We start from the raw sequence: 17,946 nt of genomic DNA, 5'->3' as shown, positions 1-17,946 counted from the left end.
TTCATTTCAACTCACCATTATCTACGTCGTACTTAATCAACTTCAATCGTGTAAATGTATTCTTGCACTAATATTTTTTTGGTTTTACAAATGATACATTCACACTGAAGGATAATAAAAAATTTACTATGCGTAGTTACAAACCACATTGAATTACTATATAATTAACCCTCAATAAAAGTATACGCTAAATTCCTTCAAATTTCAAATAATTTCTACTTTGCCTTCCTCCAATGAAACAAAAATAAAATAAAATAAACCTGCAGCTTCACAAAATGTCACTATATTCTTACATTAATTCAACATAATTGGCCGGAAACTATCATAAAAGTCAGTTCAGTCAAATATCATAATTCGAATATTGGCACATTTTACTTACTATGCCTTCTTTACTGTCCTTTCGTCCGGTCCACCAGTCATCTCGCGACTCGCTTTTCTTCACAATACTGATAATATCTCCCTTGCGAAACCCGAGATCTCCCGACTGTTCTCCTTCAAACGTGTACAATGCAACCGCTTGAATTCCTTTCGGTCTTCTGGGCTCACTATCACCGTATGATCCACGCGAACTTCCCCCTCCTGATCCTCTACTGCTTGGATCATTTCGTCCACTTGATCTTCTGTAATCAGGTTCATTATAATCTGAATCATTATAATTTGGTTTTGGCCCTGTAGGACGAGACGGCTTGTCGCTATATGTCGACTCGAAATGTTGTCGCTGAAATTTTCTGTTTGAATCTGACTCACGGACGCCACGACTAGCACGACCGCCATGATCATAAACATCATCTTCCCAACTGGATTTCTTTGACTCTCGGTCATAACCGCCTTGTCGGCTATTCCAAGAGCTGTTTTCGTCGCGATCGTCATAGTCATCATATCTGCGTCTACTACTGTTCGAATAGCTTCCATTCCGTGCTCGTCCACTTCCACCGCCACCGCCACTTCGTCCTCCGTATCTTCGGTCTCCTGAATCAATGGAAGAGTCATCATCATCATCACCATATGTAGGAATGTCATTATAGATGTCATCGTCATAAACAGACTCAAAGTTTCCTCTAAACACTCGTGATTCTAAAACACGAAGAAGAGGATCGGCCCCGGGAGGGGGTTCGACTGTGCCTGACAATAGCTGCTTGGCAGTCACACTTCCACCATAAAACTTTCTATTCGCATCACGGCGCTCGACAAGTGCCGATCCTTCAAGAGAAACTCCAGCGAAAAGTCCCCTGGTCTTGGAATAGGAGAAAATAGCAGCCACTGATTTCAATGATGCGCTGCCACCTGCTTCCACATTTCGACCAATCGGACCCGCCGCAACTGAAATGTTTCCACCTAGTGTTATACTACCCAACTGAGAAAAGGATTCCACCGCTGCACGGGTGTTCAAAATCATGACGAAATCAGTCAATTCGGCACCAATCTGACCACCCACGCCGGCACCTGCAGTAATAAGCGCAGAAGGCGCAGACCAACCTGATCTCGAATTAGCACTAAGCTTATCAAAACACAAAAAAAAAAACATTCTAGATTCTTACTTCCATCAGGTAACCTGGCAATCACAATTCCAGATCCTGCTCTACCGGAAAACAAAAATCCAGCTTTCAAAACTGTGATTATAGCCAACCCTTTGGCATTGGCAAGAACGGATGGCGGGATAATCTAAAAAGCGATAAGCAACAATAGTCAGCAATCACACACCGACTAAAAAAAATAAAAATATAAAAATTAAATCCATCAAATTGCATACCGTATCCATTCCAAGAACTTGATTAGGCTTGATAAACGAGGTTAAGATGCGAGCAGCTTTCCTAAGATAAAGTTAAGCAACATGATCGATTATCGGAAATGACATGTTCAGGCATCAAGTGATTTTAAACAATCAAACACATCCATCAAGCATATTTTTAAACATCATGCAAATTATTTAATAAATACTTGAGCCATTATCAATATATATATATATATATATATATATCCAAGATTGCTTACTTGCACTCGCTCTTCAAGCTGCTGGGAATCGGAGAGTTGATTCCAACCATTTCGGAAAAAAATAAATATCGTACAATCGGCTAATAGAAAGAAAACTTATAAACAAATAACACAAAAACTCCGCTCTTAAGTTTTTGCGCTAAAGAAAAAAAAGACTTCAGATCGACGTGTAAAGGAACAACAATATATTATAATTAGATCAATATGAATGGAAGTTGCGGATGACTTGGATGGCTGGGGCAAAAACACACGTAACGCTTAGTAAGCTATTTTCCAATGCTAAGTGTTCTGGTGCTCTTCGTACAATTCCGAGACAGCATAAATCTGCGCAATCAGCCCCTTATGTTCATACCCAACACTGTCGTAATCGAGTCACAAACCGGCAAATCAAATTGATGTGGGGCAACCGTCCTTATAACCAACTCTGTAAACAAGCGCACATAAGATGTACACTAAGCTAGCTAGGGTATGGGTGGGGAAATGGTTAGGGTAGAATAGAGGAATGTTTCCCCTGTATGCCCAGTTCGTCATCCCATTTAAGACTAACTGGTTTGGCATACAGAATTCCCGCACCCTGTTACAAACTCCGCATTATGTTTAATTTGACCAAATGGATAATACAATGCCTTATCACATTACCAATTCATTAAATTATATACATTAAAACCCTCCTGGTTCTTGTTCATGCAGTAAACTTGAAACTTGCTCATTAACAAAGCCTCCTCCCTCATCATGTTCGCCGTTCAGACTTTCTAATTCTTGGACCTCTTGCTTCTCAGAGTGCCTGAACGCTGGATTTTGTGCTACTCGTTCCCTAACACGAAGAACAGTCAAGTATCGTCTCCAGCGAATCAGGGCTTCCGCCTTTTTCCTTTCATCTTCCTCAAATTGCTGCTGCTCCATCTGAGCTTTAAACACAGCCATCACAGCATTGTTATATTCTTCAGCGACGACAATGCCTTCAACACGAGGCGTGGCTCTTCTCGATGCAAAATCGAATCCACAAACCGCATCAGCATAATCAATTCCTAATAACTTGGCAGCATTAGCTGCCCCGCGTAGACGGATATGCACCGCACCTAGGGGAACCATGGACGGAACAAAAACATCAAGATTACCGTAATCATTCTTTGGCACCTTGCTATTCACAACAGCCGGTGGAACATATAACTCGGTTTGAAAATCAGCATAAAGTCCCACCTCGTCATCATTATCCTCGTCCTCATTATCACTAGCAAGACGTGAAGACTTAATCACTGACCGCTTCTTGCCATGTTTCATCGGCTGCTCGCCAATCTTTATTTGTCTTCCAATTTTATACCACTGCGTAGCTGATCGTAACGTCTTCACATCTCGTCGCCTAAAAATAGGCTCCGTTTCAGACTTATTCCTGCCAATGGCAACCCGACCACATGGTACTAATGGATGAATAATTTCATTCTGTCGCAAATGTCGTTCCAAAACAAATATTGGATGCCCCTTGTAATCTTGAATATTGTTTGGCAAATCTTCTGATGCCTCCTTCCTCGAAAGAGCGGCATCTTCCATTTGATCAATCTCTGAATAATATGGTGATTGGAAAATTCTCATCACGCGATCAAACCATATTTGCCCGATTGGCTCGTTTGTAATTCTTGTCTTCCTGTTTTTTGCGTTGTAGAATTGAGCATACCGTCTGGTGACATCTTTTGCATGGCCAGCAGCATCATATGCTATTACATAAGACATCATGTTTGCCGTCTCTGACGCCGGTGGCTCAAATTTGCTTTTCGATTTTGGAACTTCAATCAATTTTTGTACCATTGGGTCAATGGATATCCACTGAAGAGACGCTTCGTCCCACACTTCCACCCAAAATATTGGATACGGTGCTTCCTCGATTTTAGCCGCATCGTAATCTGTCATGGTATACGCCAATTTAACAGGATTAAACTGTGGCCTTCGTAAACGCACTTTCGGTGGGGTCGATGGACCTGCCTCATCGTTATCTTCCTCCTGTTCAATTATTGCATTAGACAGACGACTTGGCTTCGTAGACTTGCTATTAAATGTAAATGATAATGGCTGAATGGAAAAAATTAAGCGAGCTCTAAGCCGAAAAGCTCGCAGCAGTGCACAAAAGCCTTGCGCCCCAAGATCTCTCGACCCTTCTAATCTTCCTAAAGACTTCCGGAATCCAACAAAATCCAATGATGGCTCAGCATTTTTTTGTTTTTTCATATCATCTATTTCTTCCCATCGTCTTTTCTGCATTCCGCGATAAATAATTCGAAATTTTTTGTTCCAAAAATTCATTACATGCCGTAAACCATCGAGAAATTTACGCGTTCTTTGAGGAACTGAGAGTGATTTATCCGGATGAAGTTCGGTACCAACTTCTGATGATACAAACTTCGCCAATTCACTCTAAAAACAATTTAGTATTACCCTTAACGAAAAATTAGCATTTTTGACAAACCTTTAGGACATGATCATTACACCACTTGCTGCGCATAGAGCCAAAATAAAGAAGACTAAGTAGATGAACAGAGTGAATTGACCATCTAGTCTCTCTATCTCCTTTCGTTATGGTTGATTTCTTCTTTTGAGTTTGTTTTCGCTGCGTTGTTTCGCCCAGTGTAAACTCTACTGACTGTGGCTGCTCTTCAGCCTCGAGATCATTCAAATCAACTTGGCTCGGCCCATTCATGCCACCTATTTCAATGTTTTCCCAATCACTTTCCTCGCTACCGGCACCAAAATCTTCATCATTCTCAAACATGGCAACTAAATCAGGACCATTTGGTTCTTCTGATAATTTCAACACTTCCGTAGCCGGAGTGTATTGTCGTGACGGAGCTGATGACGTGTCAGATCCGAGATCTATCACAGATTCATTGCCTAAGTGTACGTTGCTTTTAGCAGCTCCTGCAATTGAAGACAAGGAACGTTTTTTTCTCGGCAACTCTGGCTGTGAACTGGGATTAGTGACTTCATTAACCATCTCTAAGTACTCATACGGCACTTTCGCTTTGGCGGAACGCCTTATTGAAGATGACGTTCCTCCTCCACCATCGTTTCTGGATTTCCGTTTTTTTGACATCTGTTGCTTGTTTTTCTTGCTGCCCGATCTCGACGATGACGTATCGGAGATGGAGATCGCGGAAGCAGTATCACTTGAGACTGATACTACATCAAATACTTCTTCAGTTTCTTCTTCCTGACGAAAATTATCCTTTGGAGCAATAACTCGCTTATATTTTGACCCAGAGTTTAACGGCTGTTCTTTATTTCTCACAGCAGCCTTAGGGGGCATGCTAAATCGCAAGAATGATCAAGATTTTGAATTCGCATCGCGATGAGCAAAAAAGTACCTTTAGATTAGCTAATTTATGACGCATCATGTCGCGCTTATTTAAAACGCGTTCGACATTTGCGTCGACAAAATGCGCGCTCAGTATGAACGTTGTTGTATGTACGACACTTGAGATCTGTTGACTAGCAGAATATGTACTCTTTTAGGCAGATACAAGTTATGATTATGGTTTATACAAAGCTTATGAAAGACCTTTGATGTCATGGCAACTTAGCATCAATTATCAAATGGAATTCACGTTTATATTTCTTCTGTCTTCTCCGGCACGTGAATGGCTTGAGCACGCAATTTATGCTCTTTAAAACGCCATAAAGCTGCTTGTTCGTACAATATCATAATAAATTCACATTCAGGCGCCCGTAATGGCCCATCGAATGATACCCATCAATCCTCCTATGAAAATCAGGATTGGTTCAGGAATCTTCCAACCTCGCCCGCCAACAAATGCCGTCGAGGCAACTACGATCCACCATGAATCCTGACCAAGGCTGGCTCCTCCTTGCCATTTATCAGACAGATATCCGGATTCCCAGATACGGTAAATAGCAGTCCATACTAATCCGATGGCTGCTGAATTTATTCCACGGAGAATACTGGTTACGACAATATACTTACGGAGCTTATTCCAAAATGTAAACATTCCACCAGCAACAAGCATCCCGGGCGTATATATGGCGACGAAAGATACTATGCAGCCAAGTATGGATGATGACCCATGATTCATGTACGTCAAAGTTCCAAGATATACAGCGAAGTTGAAATTTGGACCTGGGAATGTTTGGATAATAGCCAGGCCAATTATGAAATCTCGCTGCGACACCCAGCCTTCTGCTACGATGTATTGGCGCAGCAGGGGAATCACCACCGGTCCTCCACCGAATATAATGGTTCCTATGTTACTTTAGTGGGATTGCACTTTTGTATGGGCAATGTCGACTCACCAGCCAGATACAAATTGGAGAAGAGCAAGAATGTGATAGGCAAACTATGGACCACGGCACGGATGACAATGATAAGAACGAACGTGAGTGTGAAGAATATAAGAATCGCGATACCCAAGAAAACCGGATAATTTTGTTCTGGGTTGTCATCGTCAATAGCGGACACTGGTGCGGCACGAATATTACTGGCATCAATTCCTTCATTTGAATCAACTGCTGCTGACACTGAGATGGATAAATCATCTGCAATTACTGGTCTCAGACTAGTACCGATACTTGATGTTCGACCAGCAATTCTTCTGCTGGCTGACGTTACTGGTTCCGGTCGGCTTGATTCCTGGTCGCGTAATATCTCTGGAAGCCAAACACTGTCATCATCAAGATTATTCATTTCCATATTGTCTTCGGCTATAGGTTCAGGTTTTATATTTTTTTTAAGTATGGCATGAAATCCTTGTTGAAGCGAGTACCAGATTTTTTGCATGACTCGCAAATCGTGGACAATGGCAATGATACCTCCTGCGACCATCAACACTGGGAAATACCAGAGTGCTGTATACACGACACCAGCAGCTCCGCCGAGAAAGATTAATGCGAGACTCAGTTTATCCGTAATAGTTTTATTGGATAACTGAGCAGCCGCTAGGAAAATCACGCCTACTGTTGCTGCGTTGAGTCCGCTAAGCAGTGCGTATACTGGCGCGGGAAGCGTATCACTCATGTTTGACACTACTAGCGCCAACGAGAACATTCCGATTGCGCCAGGAAGAGCCCAGTACAAAAATGAAATTAAAGCTGGAATAAGAGATGTATGCAACAACGTGATGATGAAGAGCAACTTTGTGGAAGCAGATCCTGGAAGTGCTTGCGCGACTGCAAATAGCTCCTGATAAGTGGATTCATTAAGCCAATTGTATTTTTCAACGAACAACCAATTAAACTATTTCAAAATAAAAAAAATTACAAATTAGTCTTTAGATGTTGATTGTGACTTACATTTTGGAACCTAAGGTTTAAAAGTATTCGGTTAGTCATGTTGGATATAACGGAGTACATGCAAACGCACTTACTGAACTACAGGACCTCCGAACGACGTTATACCCATATACCACTGATATTTGGTAACCTCTGAGATTTGTATAAATAAGCTTTCTTTAAGGAAACGGAAGTAATTGATAGCCATTATGGTCTCAGGTCGTTTCGAAAATGTGTATATTAATGCAAGGAATACATTTCTGCAAGTGCGATAACCTGAATACGATGGCTTCGGTTATTTTGATCTTAGCTTACATTGCCTCGTGAAAGACTGGGTACTATTGACATGGCTGACGAGTGAAATTGAACTATATATCCCCATTACGAGGAACCGATACATATATAGACAAACGTCAATCCACATACCTGATAGTTAAGTACTAATTGAAACTTTATTTTACGAAGCTTAATCCGTTCACAAAAGGCAATAATAGTCTACGAGTAATTTAGAGCCATATACAACAACCATAAAGTATTTTGGTCAGTTATATGGTCTTTTTGATAATGTACATTCTAAGGAGAGTAAGCGACATGATTGTCTCTTCGCACGGTAGTTGATAGTTACCTTTCCACTATACATTTGTCCCGTTATCAGTAGTGCAAAAGGATTCCAAACCATTGGCCGGGTAACACTTAAAGTTCGGCAACTTATATGCTGATGGATTTTGATTTCCATTAGAAGTTTTAAAGTATAACGGACGTTTAATTAAAGGGGAAAAATTTTTGGTCTTATCGCATGTACTGTTGAAATCAGCAATTGGCATTAAAAACTGAACAACTCATGACTGTAAAGCCTGAGCATGACATGTATGTCTTCCCAATTCTTTACTGCGAGTTTTGCCGAAGTTTTTTTGTAGTTTGTCACGCAATTCAAGCAGTCCTTTTCTCTGTCCCGGAATTTTTTTAAAAAAAAAAATTTATTACGATCCCTTTAAAAAAGTTCAAAGCAGTAGACCAGAGGTGCCTACAGGCTGACTTTTGGAGTCAATGCAGACACGCTGGTTTTGAAATATGCTGAGGTTCGAAGCCAACACATTGGCCAAAAAATTTACTGCAATGATGAATGACGTCTGGTGATCTCGACGCTAGTCAACAAACTCAAAAATAAAAATAAAAAACACCATCATGGGGGTGATAACAAGCATCCCATGGCGTTGTATTTTGTATGATAGATAGACCGACGCGAGCCGGACATGAAAATCAAGCCACATTTCCAAAATTGTTAATAACTTTTTAAAGATTACTTTAAATTTATTTAAACCGAGTGCCTTTACAACATTTTCGACATATATGGCCCATCCAAAAAGTATCCTAATCTTGCATAGTAGTTTCTCACACCGACGCCACTAATCACGCTAATTTTTGCACTCCCGTGCTCTTCGCGAGCTATCCTCTCGGCTTCCTCCATTAACAAAGTACCAAAACCCTGATGTTGAAATTGCCTGGGATCACGACTGTGAAGGGGTACCACGCTTCCATAAACGTGTAATTCTCTAACCAACGAAGTTCGCTGGCCGGTAAGTTCTTTCCTAAACGTGGTCCGCTCAGAGCAAAGTCGCAGTCGTAATAAGCCTACCAAGATATCTTGCTTTGGATCTTCATAACTCAGAAATGTTTCCCATCCACCATTTGCGGTATAATCTCGTCTAATAAGTTCAACTTGTTCGGGACGAACACGATGATGGACTTCTTGAATTCCAACTTCTCTAGCTCGCACATCACGACAGGTCGTTCCAAAATCTTTCATACGCGCCAGGGCTAACTCACGCAGGTTCCCATTTTCTACGCCAGCAGTGACTAATGGCATGGGAATATCTCTTTGAACACGGTAAATTCTTGTCCATGGTGGAATAAGTGCCAAAATTCGGGCCACCAAGTCAACCAACCCATTCGCACTATACGATTTATACTTGCCGGCTTTCCAAAGTTCATAAAGACCAGTTCCTCTAATCACGAGCGTGGGATAAATTTTAAGACCGTCTGTTCTGAACGCCGGATTTTCAAAATATTCTCTAAATTGATCGAGATCTCTCTCCATGCCAACGTTTGGAAGATCAGGCATCATGTGTGATACAACTTTAAATCCAGCATCTTTAGCCAAGCAAAAAGTTTCGCACACTGCTTTCACTGTGTGACCCCGATTTGTATCCCTTGCCACATCTTCGTAGACACTTTGCACGCCAATTTCAAGACGCGTGCATCCGTATTGTAGCATGTCACTTAAATGCTGGTCCAGACAATAATCTGGTCTGGTCTCAATAGTGATGCCAACACATTTAGTCTGTGAATATTGCGACATTGCAACCGCTTCGTCGACAACACTTCCGTTCACACTTTTGCTACTAGCATGCGTTGGGGTGGCAAAGCCAGATAACGCGTTGTGAAGGTTGGCTATAAACCAATCCCGGTAATCAGATGGCAAGCTCATGAAAGTTCCACCCATAATAATATATTCAACCTTGTCGACTGTATGTCCCAACTGACGGAGCTGCTCTATCCGGCCGCGTGCCTGTTCATACGGATCGTATCGTGCCCTGATTGCTCTCATGGATGTGGGCTCATAACCAGTGTATGATTGCGTGGAGTATTCGAAATCTGAATCAGGTCCACCGGGACAATAAACACATATATTGCCGGTATATGCAATGTGAGGACATCGATGAGGCTTACACATGACAGCTACAACCGCAATCTTGAAATAGTTAGTGAATTTTTTTTTGGTACATTAAACAAGTAATTTCCGTAACTTACGCCACTCGCAGTGCGAACAGGTTTTGCTTTCAGTTTGGGCAGCAGATACTTCTTATATTGATCTGGAATTCCAGAAATAATGTCAGTTAATCGTGGCTGGTGCTTGAGTTTGTATTTCTTTGACAGCCTGCCAATCAAGCCGTTAAGGTTGACATCTTTTCCAGTTTGCAATGATTCTACCAAGGCCAAAGACACGTCCGAAATACAAGACACAAACCGTTCCTGTTCCGGTACTTTTTGCTCTCCTCGAGCCATGATGTGAGCAGAGAACCTAAGATTCCACAAGGCGTGAATAATATGTGTTTGGTGCTTACCCAAATGTCCTCTCGCTTCAAAATTTGTTAGAGATGAGCTTCAATTATGATGCTAAGGCCGGGTAAATAACTGCCAGCCGCACGTGCCAATAAATGTAAAACGTCGCTTAATTCACCAAGCAAACGCATTACACGTGACGTTTTTGCAAAAATGACTAAGTAATCTTTACGTTAATTATTAATATACATTATTATAATACTTTTTAAGAAAAAAACATTGTCGCAGGATGTCGATAGCTACCCCAAGTATGTCACGAGTAGCCAGATATCGTTCTATAAACTTCAGATTGCCTTTCGATATTGATCTTCAAAAATCTCCATGACATCCTGTGCCACTTTCCGAAAGTTTTCTACTTTGGCTTCGATGGACTCATCACCGTCACTACTTTTCTTTTCGTAACTATCCATATCCGAGGTATTGTCCAACGAATCGGTTGCTGATTCTTCGGCATCATCTCGCGAGTCGCCGCCTCCATATAAATTCGCATATTCAGGCAGAAAAACCAACTGCTCTGCTTCCAGAAAGGAGACGATGTTTGGCGGCTACAAGTCTCAAACACTCTCGGATCGGGCGGCTGAAAGCAATACACGATGTGCTTGCACAGAAGAAAGCGACTATGTAAGAAGTACTTGCAGGCACAAACCCAGGTGACTGGGTTTGTGTGATATTGCTTTAACTTCTCGGGAATAACTCATTTACAAGTTTTTTTTCTCCATTGCTTTTTGAATGCTTCACGCCAGCTTGCCTTGAATATGCGCAATTCACCATTAGCAATCTCTTTCATTCGATGGAGTGCATCTAGGAGAACGCGAGACGTCAGAATCCATACAACAAGGTTAACACGAGGCCGGTTCAATCTATAGAGATAGTCGTGTTTCAGAATTCTCCAATGCGATTCTCCGATCATCGTGGTTTTCAGTGCTGGGATCTCTGTGGGATTCGCAGCTCGTACTCACAGTTTCCATTGTGCCGGGGAGTACCAGTTAACAAAAAGGTATGCCCAACGACGGTAATAGTCTCGCGCATTGCACCATGTGTACATTTCTGCAGCACATTCACGATGCAAAGTTTCTGACGACTTATATGTCCCGTTGGCATCAGGTATCAGATGATGAACGTTGAAATGTCAGCAGAATATTTCAATCACCGTATCTCGTTCTTCCTTAGTTGCTGGCTTCAGCCGGCCCGAAGCAGAGCAGTTGGGTTTGCTGCCTGAATATGCGAATTTATATGGAGGCGGCGACTCGCGAGATGATGCCGAAGAATCAGCAACCGATTCGTTGGACAATACCTCGGATATGGATAGTTACGAAAAGAAAAGTAGTGACGGTGATGAGTCCATCGAAGCCAAAGTAGAAAACTTTCGGAAAGTGGCACAGGATGTCATGGAGATTTTTGAAGATCAATATCGAAAGGCAATCTGAAGTTTATAGAACGATATCTGGCTACTCGTGACATACTTGGGGTAGCTATCGACATCCTGCGACAATGTTTTTTTCTTAAAAAGTATTATAATAATGTATATTAATAATTTACTTAATTTGTATCGGGAATTTAAGATTATTGCAAAAAACGTCACGTGAATATCACTACCAGCGGTTTCGTTGAGCGCATTAAGCGGCGTTGATCTATAAAGTACGATATGCTCTCAACTTTTACATGCTTTGTAAAGCAGCTTTCGTTGGTACTCAAATAAGGTCAAGCACACTGTAGAAAATGGAAAGGAGTGTTGGAAAAGGCATGCCTGTCGTACGATATGGAACTGCGTGAAAGCAGCGCAAACTTGATTGCTAACCTGCAGTTAGTTACATGGCAATTTAAAAGGATACGATATAGCACTCATGAATATTCATTACAACGAAAAAAGTACATCATAATAATTTTTCCAAGGTAAAATTAGATAAATACGAAAAGGACGGTATTTAATTTTGAAATTTGGTGGATTTTTTTTGCTCGGCAACTAAGAACAAGAAGCTTGCCCTTGCCAACTCAAAACCATAATCTCCCCACGTAAGAATCGGTCCCACGTAAAGTGCGGCAAAATCATTTCAGTAAAGATCGTATTTTGCAACTTTCTTTGCAAAACAAGAAAAAAAAATAAAATAAAAGTGGGCGGATACGAATTAAGAGAATTGACGTTATATATTTTGGGAGCCCTGTTTTAATCAATACAAAATACAAATGGGGGCTAACAGTTCACAAGTTTTGGACACGATCGTGTCGTCTACCAATTTCTCCCACGATGAAGTTGACCGCCTGCGTAAACGATTTATGAAATTAGATAAAGATAATTCGGGCACGGTAGACAAAAACGAATTTTTAGCAGTCCCGGCGATTGCCACGAATCCATTAGCCTCACGACTGATTGCAATATTTGACGAAGACGGGAGTGGTGACGTTGATTTTCAAGAATTCATCTCGAGCCTGTCAGCGTTTTCAAGTAAGGGCGGAACGGATGAAAAACTGCGGTTTGCGTTTAACGTGTACGATATCGATAAGGACGGATACATATCAAACGGAGAATTATTTATAGTGATGAAGATGATGGTCGGCAGCAACCTGAAAGACCAACAACTGCAACAGATTGTGGATAAGACCATAATAGAAGCAGATAAAGACGGAGATGGAAAGATCAGTTTTGAAGAATTTGTTGATTCAGTCGCCAATACTGACATTGCACAAAAGATGACGCTCGATTTGTTTTAAGATGACGAAATTTACTTGGAAAGGGTAATAACTTTACTATACGTAACATGTTTAATGCACAAATTAGTTTACTGCATATATTCTTCAACACAATTTCTTCTTCCAACATCACAATCATATACCGTTCCAGCGCTAGGTAGGTAAACCGTCGTTGGCATCCTGTTACGCCCATGCCCATAAGCTTCCAAATTTATAAAAATGCAACCCCCCCAACGAAAGAAAAAAAAAATATCAAAGATGAATGATTTAGGTATATTGATTGACGGTTGGTGTATCAAGAATATCTAAAATTCCTACTCAAATTACTAATCTACCGAGCAACAAGGCCAAATAACACATTGCTTACTGTTTACGATTCGTTCTTCCCATAAACCAATTTCATAATCGACCAGTCCGAATGTGTGAAGCTTATCACCAAGCACAACAAGATGCTCAGAAATGTCATAAAGCCGGCTTCGAATGATTAAGCCTGAAGATGGATTGCTGATAAACAACTCCATCTTGTCAATTACCAGCAGCCAACATTCGTTGTAGATTCGCCAAAATTGAAGTAATGTCGAATGATCCAAAATGCCATCTTCTGCCAATCCAATTTCATGCAAATTAAACGAGATGAAATCAGACAAATTGAAAATATGGGCCAACAATGTCAAAACACCTGGGCTTCCTTCCGTGGCCAAAATTTGAAACCTCACATCTTGAAAAATAGACATAAGATGTCCAATATCAGTATTAATACTGCTTAATTGAAAGGTGTCATGAGCATCCGACCGTAACGGTAATTCTTGACTGTTGCCCATCTCTTCCACAGTTGGAACAATCGGGGAACTTGTAACCGCGGCCGAACCATGGCTGTTCACGTCGGTACAGATTGACAAAATTTCATAATAATTGGGCGAATACAGTGTTGAAGAAGATTCAAGAGCCATCGAAAATGGGAAGTGAGTGTCTTCAAAGCTCTGTAATGCTACAAGTTCTGTACTCGGCGGTCGATTGTGCAAAATCTGTAATGCGGCACCACCATCGTGGTCCGATCCCAAAAAAGAACCAAATTCAGCTGGCTCATATGAATCTTGAGAGACATGATAATCATGATGACCCGCCGGTGAATCAGGTCGCTGAGGATCAAAGTACGCCGTCGACTCGCTCAACCCGAGCTCGTCAGTTTCAGACCCGGCCTTCGCCAGGATGATGGGTTTTAAATCCAAACTAACGTCTGATGTGAAATAATTATAAAACGGCTGGGCAGGTATGCGGGGCGACAAAGCAGCATGCGCCGGCGCACACGTGAGAATGGTCAACGTAGTAGACATGCCGCAGCGTAAGATTTAGGTCGGTGTAGGATGCGATTCAATCAATATATGGGGCTGTCCTCCCGAGGCCAGGATGAGACTCCACGAGGCCACGGCTGAACTCCACGACAACCTTAATCGGAATGAGTCAAGGCAGCGTACGAACAGCGACGACGGTGCTTATTTATCGTCATGTGCAATGCATGCGTACGTCCGTACGTTAGGCACAGAACGCTGAAGCTTATCGCAGGGCTCATAATCTATTGTCTAATTGTCGAAGAAGTTTATTATGGCTCAACCTCAGCTTATATATATATGTACAGTACTAAACCCTAACCAAGCCTAACTGAGTCCAACAATGATGGCATATGCTACGTTCTATTTTACATTGGCAGTCTAATTACTATGTACAATTATAGCCCACCAACAATATATATATATATATATTCCGTCAACGCTTGACCCACTGGTAACTCTTACGAGCCTTGGGCTTGCCTGGCTTCTTTCTTTCGACAACACGACGATCTTGCGTAAGACATCCGGCTATAGAGAGTTAGAATTACTCAAAAAAAAAAAAATTGACCACTCGACGTCATCAAATATTCTCACCTTTGGACAATACCGGATGGAGGCCCCGGTTGTGAACTCGAAGCGCCTTCGCCAATGCCAGCGAAATCGCTCCAGCTTGACCAGTCGTGCCGCCGCCTTCGACTCTGGCAAACACGTTGAAATCTAGCAACTTGCCAATAACATTAAGCGGACGCACGGCGGCTTCTCGGTCAACAGGTTTTACAAACGCGTCCGTGAGCAGTCGCCCGTTTACCAAAAAATTTCCTTCGCCCCTGGCTAGCCATACAAACGCACGCGAGTCCTTGCGTTTGCCTTTAGCCCTTGCTCTTCCAAGCCTGTCCACCGTCGGCGGATTCTTCTTGTCCACAATATTTTCTCCAACAATGCCACCGGTGAATTCACCCAGTACCTGCAAGGCCTCTGAGGGCAAAAATTTTTCGTCATATTTTCGTAACTGCTTAATCGCCTCTCGCAGCTCACTGTAATCCTTGACCGAAATATTTGCCGTCGAATTCATCGCATTGTAGTCATTTAGACTAATCAGCTGGCCAGGAGAAGTTCGAGAAGCCAAAGGAGCATTGGCCGACTTTCTAATAGCCTCACCTATCCTTAGCAACGTGTCGTTGTGAAACACATTGTGTGAATAATATGAAGGCGAAACTGGAGCCAATCGAGTGATTTCTTGCACTTGCTCTTGATATTTCTTATCAGAAACATCGTCCCTCCATTGTGAACCAGGATTTGCAATTGTTCTTTGCAGGTTAATAGATCGAGGAAATTTTTCCTCCTGTGAAACAGGTTTGTCAGCTTCGTCTAAGGATTCTTGCCGACGGGCCGGGGTTGATGAGTATGTCCTGCGGCCCAGTTGTGCCATGCGAGTCCCAATCGCAGCATTTGGCAAAAAGCCAATTACCAATATATTCGACAGTAACCCAGTACCGGTCTTCATCGTATTTGCCAATAGTTAATAACAAAATTAGCCAACCTGAATTGGTTTTTCTTTTGCAAACAGACTAGATTTCGGGCACCCGACAACTGTCGAAAATTTCGAAACTGCGCACACGTAGGTCTGAGCGCAGTTTGTGTCACGGGTGCTCTGTTCTGCGCTGCTATAAAGCGGTAAATTTTTTTCTCCCAATTTTTTTTTTTTTTTTCTATCCCTTTTATTTCTAACACATCCTTTTAAAATGTCTTTTGGAAAGCTCTACGGTTTCGTTGTAAGTTTTATTCGTTTTAGATAGCAATGCCCATTTTCTAATGTTAATAATAGGGAAACCCACGATCCAATACTGCTCTTGCTATTGCTAAGCACGACGGCCTCGATGTTGAGGTTGTGAAGACCGGCAACGGTGTATTCCCCGAGGAGTACCTTGCCCTCTTCCCTCACAAGAAGGTGTGTAACATGATTGTCTTTGGAATCATGGCCTTTTTATTGACTTTGATAGATTCCTGCTTTCTTTGGCGCTGATGGATTGATTCTCAACGAGACCATTGCCATTTCCATCTACAGTAAGTTGCTTACAACCACAATTACCTGCACTATCAACTATAATCAACTTGTTTATGGACATTTGTTTTAAATGATGCACTTTTTACAAGTTATCCCTGTCTTAATTCATGTGTCGACAATTTAACACCCCTGACTAAATTACAATGTCCATGGCAGTTGTTTTGTGATTTTGGCGCTTACTTTTTTTTGCGCAAAAAATTTACTAATTGGAATTTTTATAGTTGCTTCCCAGAACGAGAAGACTACTCTTCTTGGAAAGACCAAGGGCGAGTATGCCTTGATTCTCAGATGGTTGTCATTTTCCAACTCTGAGGCTTCTATTACCCTTGCCAAGTGGTGGAAACCGCTGGCCGGCAAAGAACCCTACAACAAGAAGGGTGTTGAGAAGGCTGAGCAAGATTACGAGGTTCTTGCTTCCGTTTACGAGAAGTACCTGACTTCCCACACTTTTCTTGCCGGCGAGAGATTCTCCATTGCCGATCTTTTCTCTGCGTACCTCCTTTCCCGTGGCTTCGAGAACGTCTTTGGCACTGCTTGGCGTGAGGCTCACCCTGCCACTACCAGATGGTTCACCACTGTTACCAACCAGCCCATCTACCTTAACTACTCTGGCCCATTCAAGTTCATTGATGAGCCAGTTAAGTATGTCCCTCCCAAGAAGGAAGAGAAGCCAAAGAAGGAGGCTGCCCCTAAGAAGGAGGCTGCTCCTAAGAACGAGGAAGAGGAAGAAGATAAGCCTGCTCCCAAGCCCAAGCACCCTCTTGAGGCTCTTGGACCTGCCAAGCTTCCTCTTGATGCCTGGAAGAGACAGTACTCTAACGAGGACACCAGACCTGTTGCGCTTCCTTGGTTCTGGGAGAACTACGACCCTGAGGAGTACTCTCTCTGGAAGGTGGCTTACAAGTACAATGATGAGCTTACGCTTACCTTCATGACTGCCAACTTGATTGGTGGTTTCTTCAACCGCCTGCAAGCATCCACCAAATACCTGTTTGGTGCTGCCGTTGTTTACGGTGAAAACAACAACAACGGTGTCCTTGGTGCGTTCGTTGTCAGAGGCCAGGATTTCAAGCCTGCCTTTGAAGTTGCTCCTGATTGGGAATCATACGAGTTCACTAAGCTCGATGCTTCCAAGCCAGAGGACAAGGCCCTTGTTGAGGACCTGTGGGCTTGGGACAAGCCCATTATCGTCGATGGCGTCTCCAGAGAGGTAACCGATGGTAAGGTCTTCAAGTAAACAAAGCCTTCTATTGTACGATATATGACGAATATTTAAATTTTTTTTTTTTTTTTTTAATTAAAATAGTAATATAATTTTTATTTCATCTACTACTATATAACTATGTAGACATGGTGTTAATGCTAAAATGTCATCAGGTGTAATGATCAAATAGCATTCATAATAAAAACGAATTACCCACCGTGGGTGGTATCGCAAGTTTGAGTTAATTTGATGGATAACAACTCCTTGTGTTTAAG

At 42.1% G+C, this 17,946-nt stretch overlaps 8 protein-coding genes across 8 annotated transcripts; 2 read left to right on the top strand and 6 right to left on the bottom strand.

Annotated features, from left to right (window-relative positions):
- Positions 1-81: 81 nt before the first annotated feature.
- V1514DRAFT_329992 (uncharacterized protein) lies at positions 82-2,480 on the bottom strand. Its single transcript, XM_066927428.1, has 5 exons — positions 1,993-2,480; positions 1,751-1,811; positions 1,539-1,662; positions 380-1,476; positions 82-319 (listed from the first exon to the last, which is right to left on the bottom strand). Exons 1-5 carry the CDS (start codon positions 2,040-2,042, stop codon positions 290-292), a joined length of 1,362 nt encoding a protein of 453 aa, XP_066783752.1. The 5' UTR covers positions 2,043-2,480; the 3' UTR covers positions 82-289.
- A 72-nt stretch (positions 2,481-2,552) lies between these two features.
- V1514DRAFT_47608 (uncharacterized protein) lies at positions 2,553-5,491 on the bottom strand. Its single transcript, XM_066930030.1, has 2 exons — positions 4,451-5,491; positions 2,553-4,398 (listed from the first exon to the last, which is right to left on the bottom strand). Exons 1-2 carry the CDS (start codon positions 5,285-5,287, stop codon positions 2,653-2,655), a joined length of 2,583 nt encoding a protein of 860 aa, XP_066783751.1. The 5' UTR covers positions 5,288-5,491; the 3' UTR covers positions 2,553-2,652.
- V1514DRAFT_329989 (chromate transporter-domain-containing protein) lies at positions 5,305-7,719 on the bottom strand. The gene is made up of 4 exons (XM_066927427.1): positions 7,359-7,719; positions 7,285-7,294; positions 6,289-7,228; positions 5,305-6,238 (listed from the first exon to the last, which is right to left on the bottom strand). The coding sequence occupies exons 1-4, from the start codon at positions 7,469-7,471 to the stop codon at positions 5,697-5,699; spliced, it is 1,605 nt and encodes a 534-aa protein (XP_066783750.1). The 5' UTR covers positions 7,472-7,719; the 3' UTR covers positions 5,305-5,696.
- Positions 7,720-8,549: 830 nt separating this feature from the next.
- On the bottom strand, positions 8,550-10,395 carry V1514DRAFT_306133 (uncharacterized protein). Its single transcript, XM_066925669.1, has 2 exons — positions 10,075-10,395; positions 8,550-10,015 (listed from the first exon to the last, which is right to left on the bottom strand). Exons 1-2 carry the CDS (start codon positions 10,327-10,329, stop codon positions 8,594-8,596), a joined length of 1,677 nt encoding a protein of 558 aa, XP_066783749.1. The 5' UTR covers positions 10,330-10,395; the 3' UTR covers positions 8,550-8,593.
- A 2,029-nt stretch (positions 10,396-12,424) lies between these two features.
- Positions 12,425-13,281, top strand: V1514DRAFT_329974 (uncharacterized protein). The gene has a single exon (XM_066927426.1). It carries the CDS (start codon positions 12,571-12,573, stop codon positions 13,093-13,095), a length of 525 nt encoding a protein of 174 aa, XP_066783748.1. The 5' UTR covers positions 12,425-12,570; the 3' UTR covers positions 13,096-13,281.
- On the bottom strand, positions 13,146-14,655 carry V1514DRAFT_329972 (uncharacterized protein). Its single transcript, XM_066927425.1, has one exon. The coding sequence runs from the start codon at positions 14,406-14,408 to the stop codon at positions 13,401-13,403; it is 1,008 nt and encodes a 335-aa protein (XP_066783747.1). The 5' UTR covers positions 14,409-14,655; the 3' UTR covers positions 13,146-13,400.
- A 7-nt stretch (positions 14,656-14,662) lies between these two features.
- Positions 14,663-16,115, bottom strand: V1514DRAFT_306127 (mitochondrial 37S ribosomal protein uS9m). Its single transcript, XM_066925668.1, has 2 exons — positions 14,997-16,115; positions 14,663-14,930 (listed from the first exon to the last, which is right to left on the bottom strand). The coding sequence occupies exons 1-2, from the start codon at positions 15,904-15,906 to the stop codon at positions 14,839-14,841; spliced, it is 1,002 nt and encodes a 333-aa protein (XP_066783746.1). The 5' UTR covers positions 15,907-16,115; the 3' UTR covers positions 14,663-14,838.
- Positions 16,116-16,128: 13 nt separating this feature from the next.
- On the top strand, positions 16,129-17,798 carry V1514DRAFT_329967 (EF1Bgamma1). Its single transcript, XM_066927424.1, has 4 exons — positions 16,129-16,174; positions 16,228-16,350; positions 16,403-16,466; positions 16,689-17,798. The coding sequence occupies exons 1-4, from the start codon at positions 16,145-16,147 to the stop codon at positions 17,702-17,704; spliced, it is 1,233 nt and encodes a 410-aa protein (XP_066783745.1). The 5' UTR covers positions 16,129-16,144; the 3' UTR covers positions 17,705-17,798.
- The last annotated feature ends 148 nt before the right edge of the window (positions 17,799-17,946 follow it).

Source organism: Lipomyces japonicus, assembly GCF_038497905.1.
Source record: "Lipomyces japonicus strain CBS 7319 unplaced genomic scaffold V1514scaffold_16, whole genome shotgun sequence".
NCBI lineage: Eukaryota > Fungi > Ascomycota > Lipomycetes > Lipomycetales > Lipomycetaceae > Lipomyces > Lipomyces japonicus.
The sequence above is the reverse complement of the archived record's forward strand: the minus strand, read 5'-3'. Positions and strand labels throughout refer to the sequence as shown.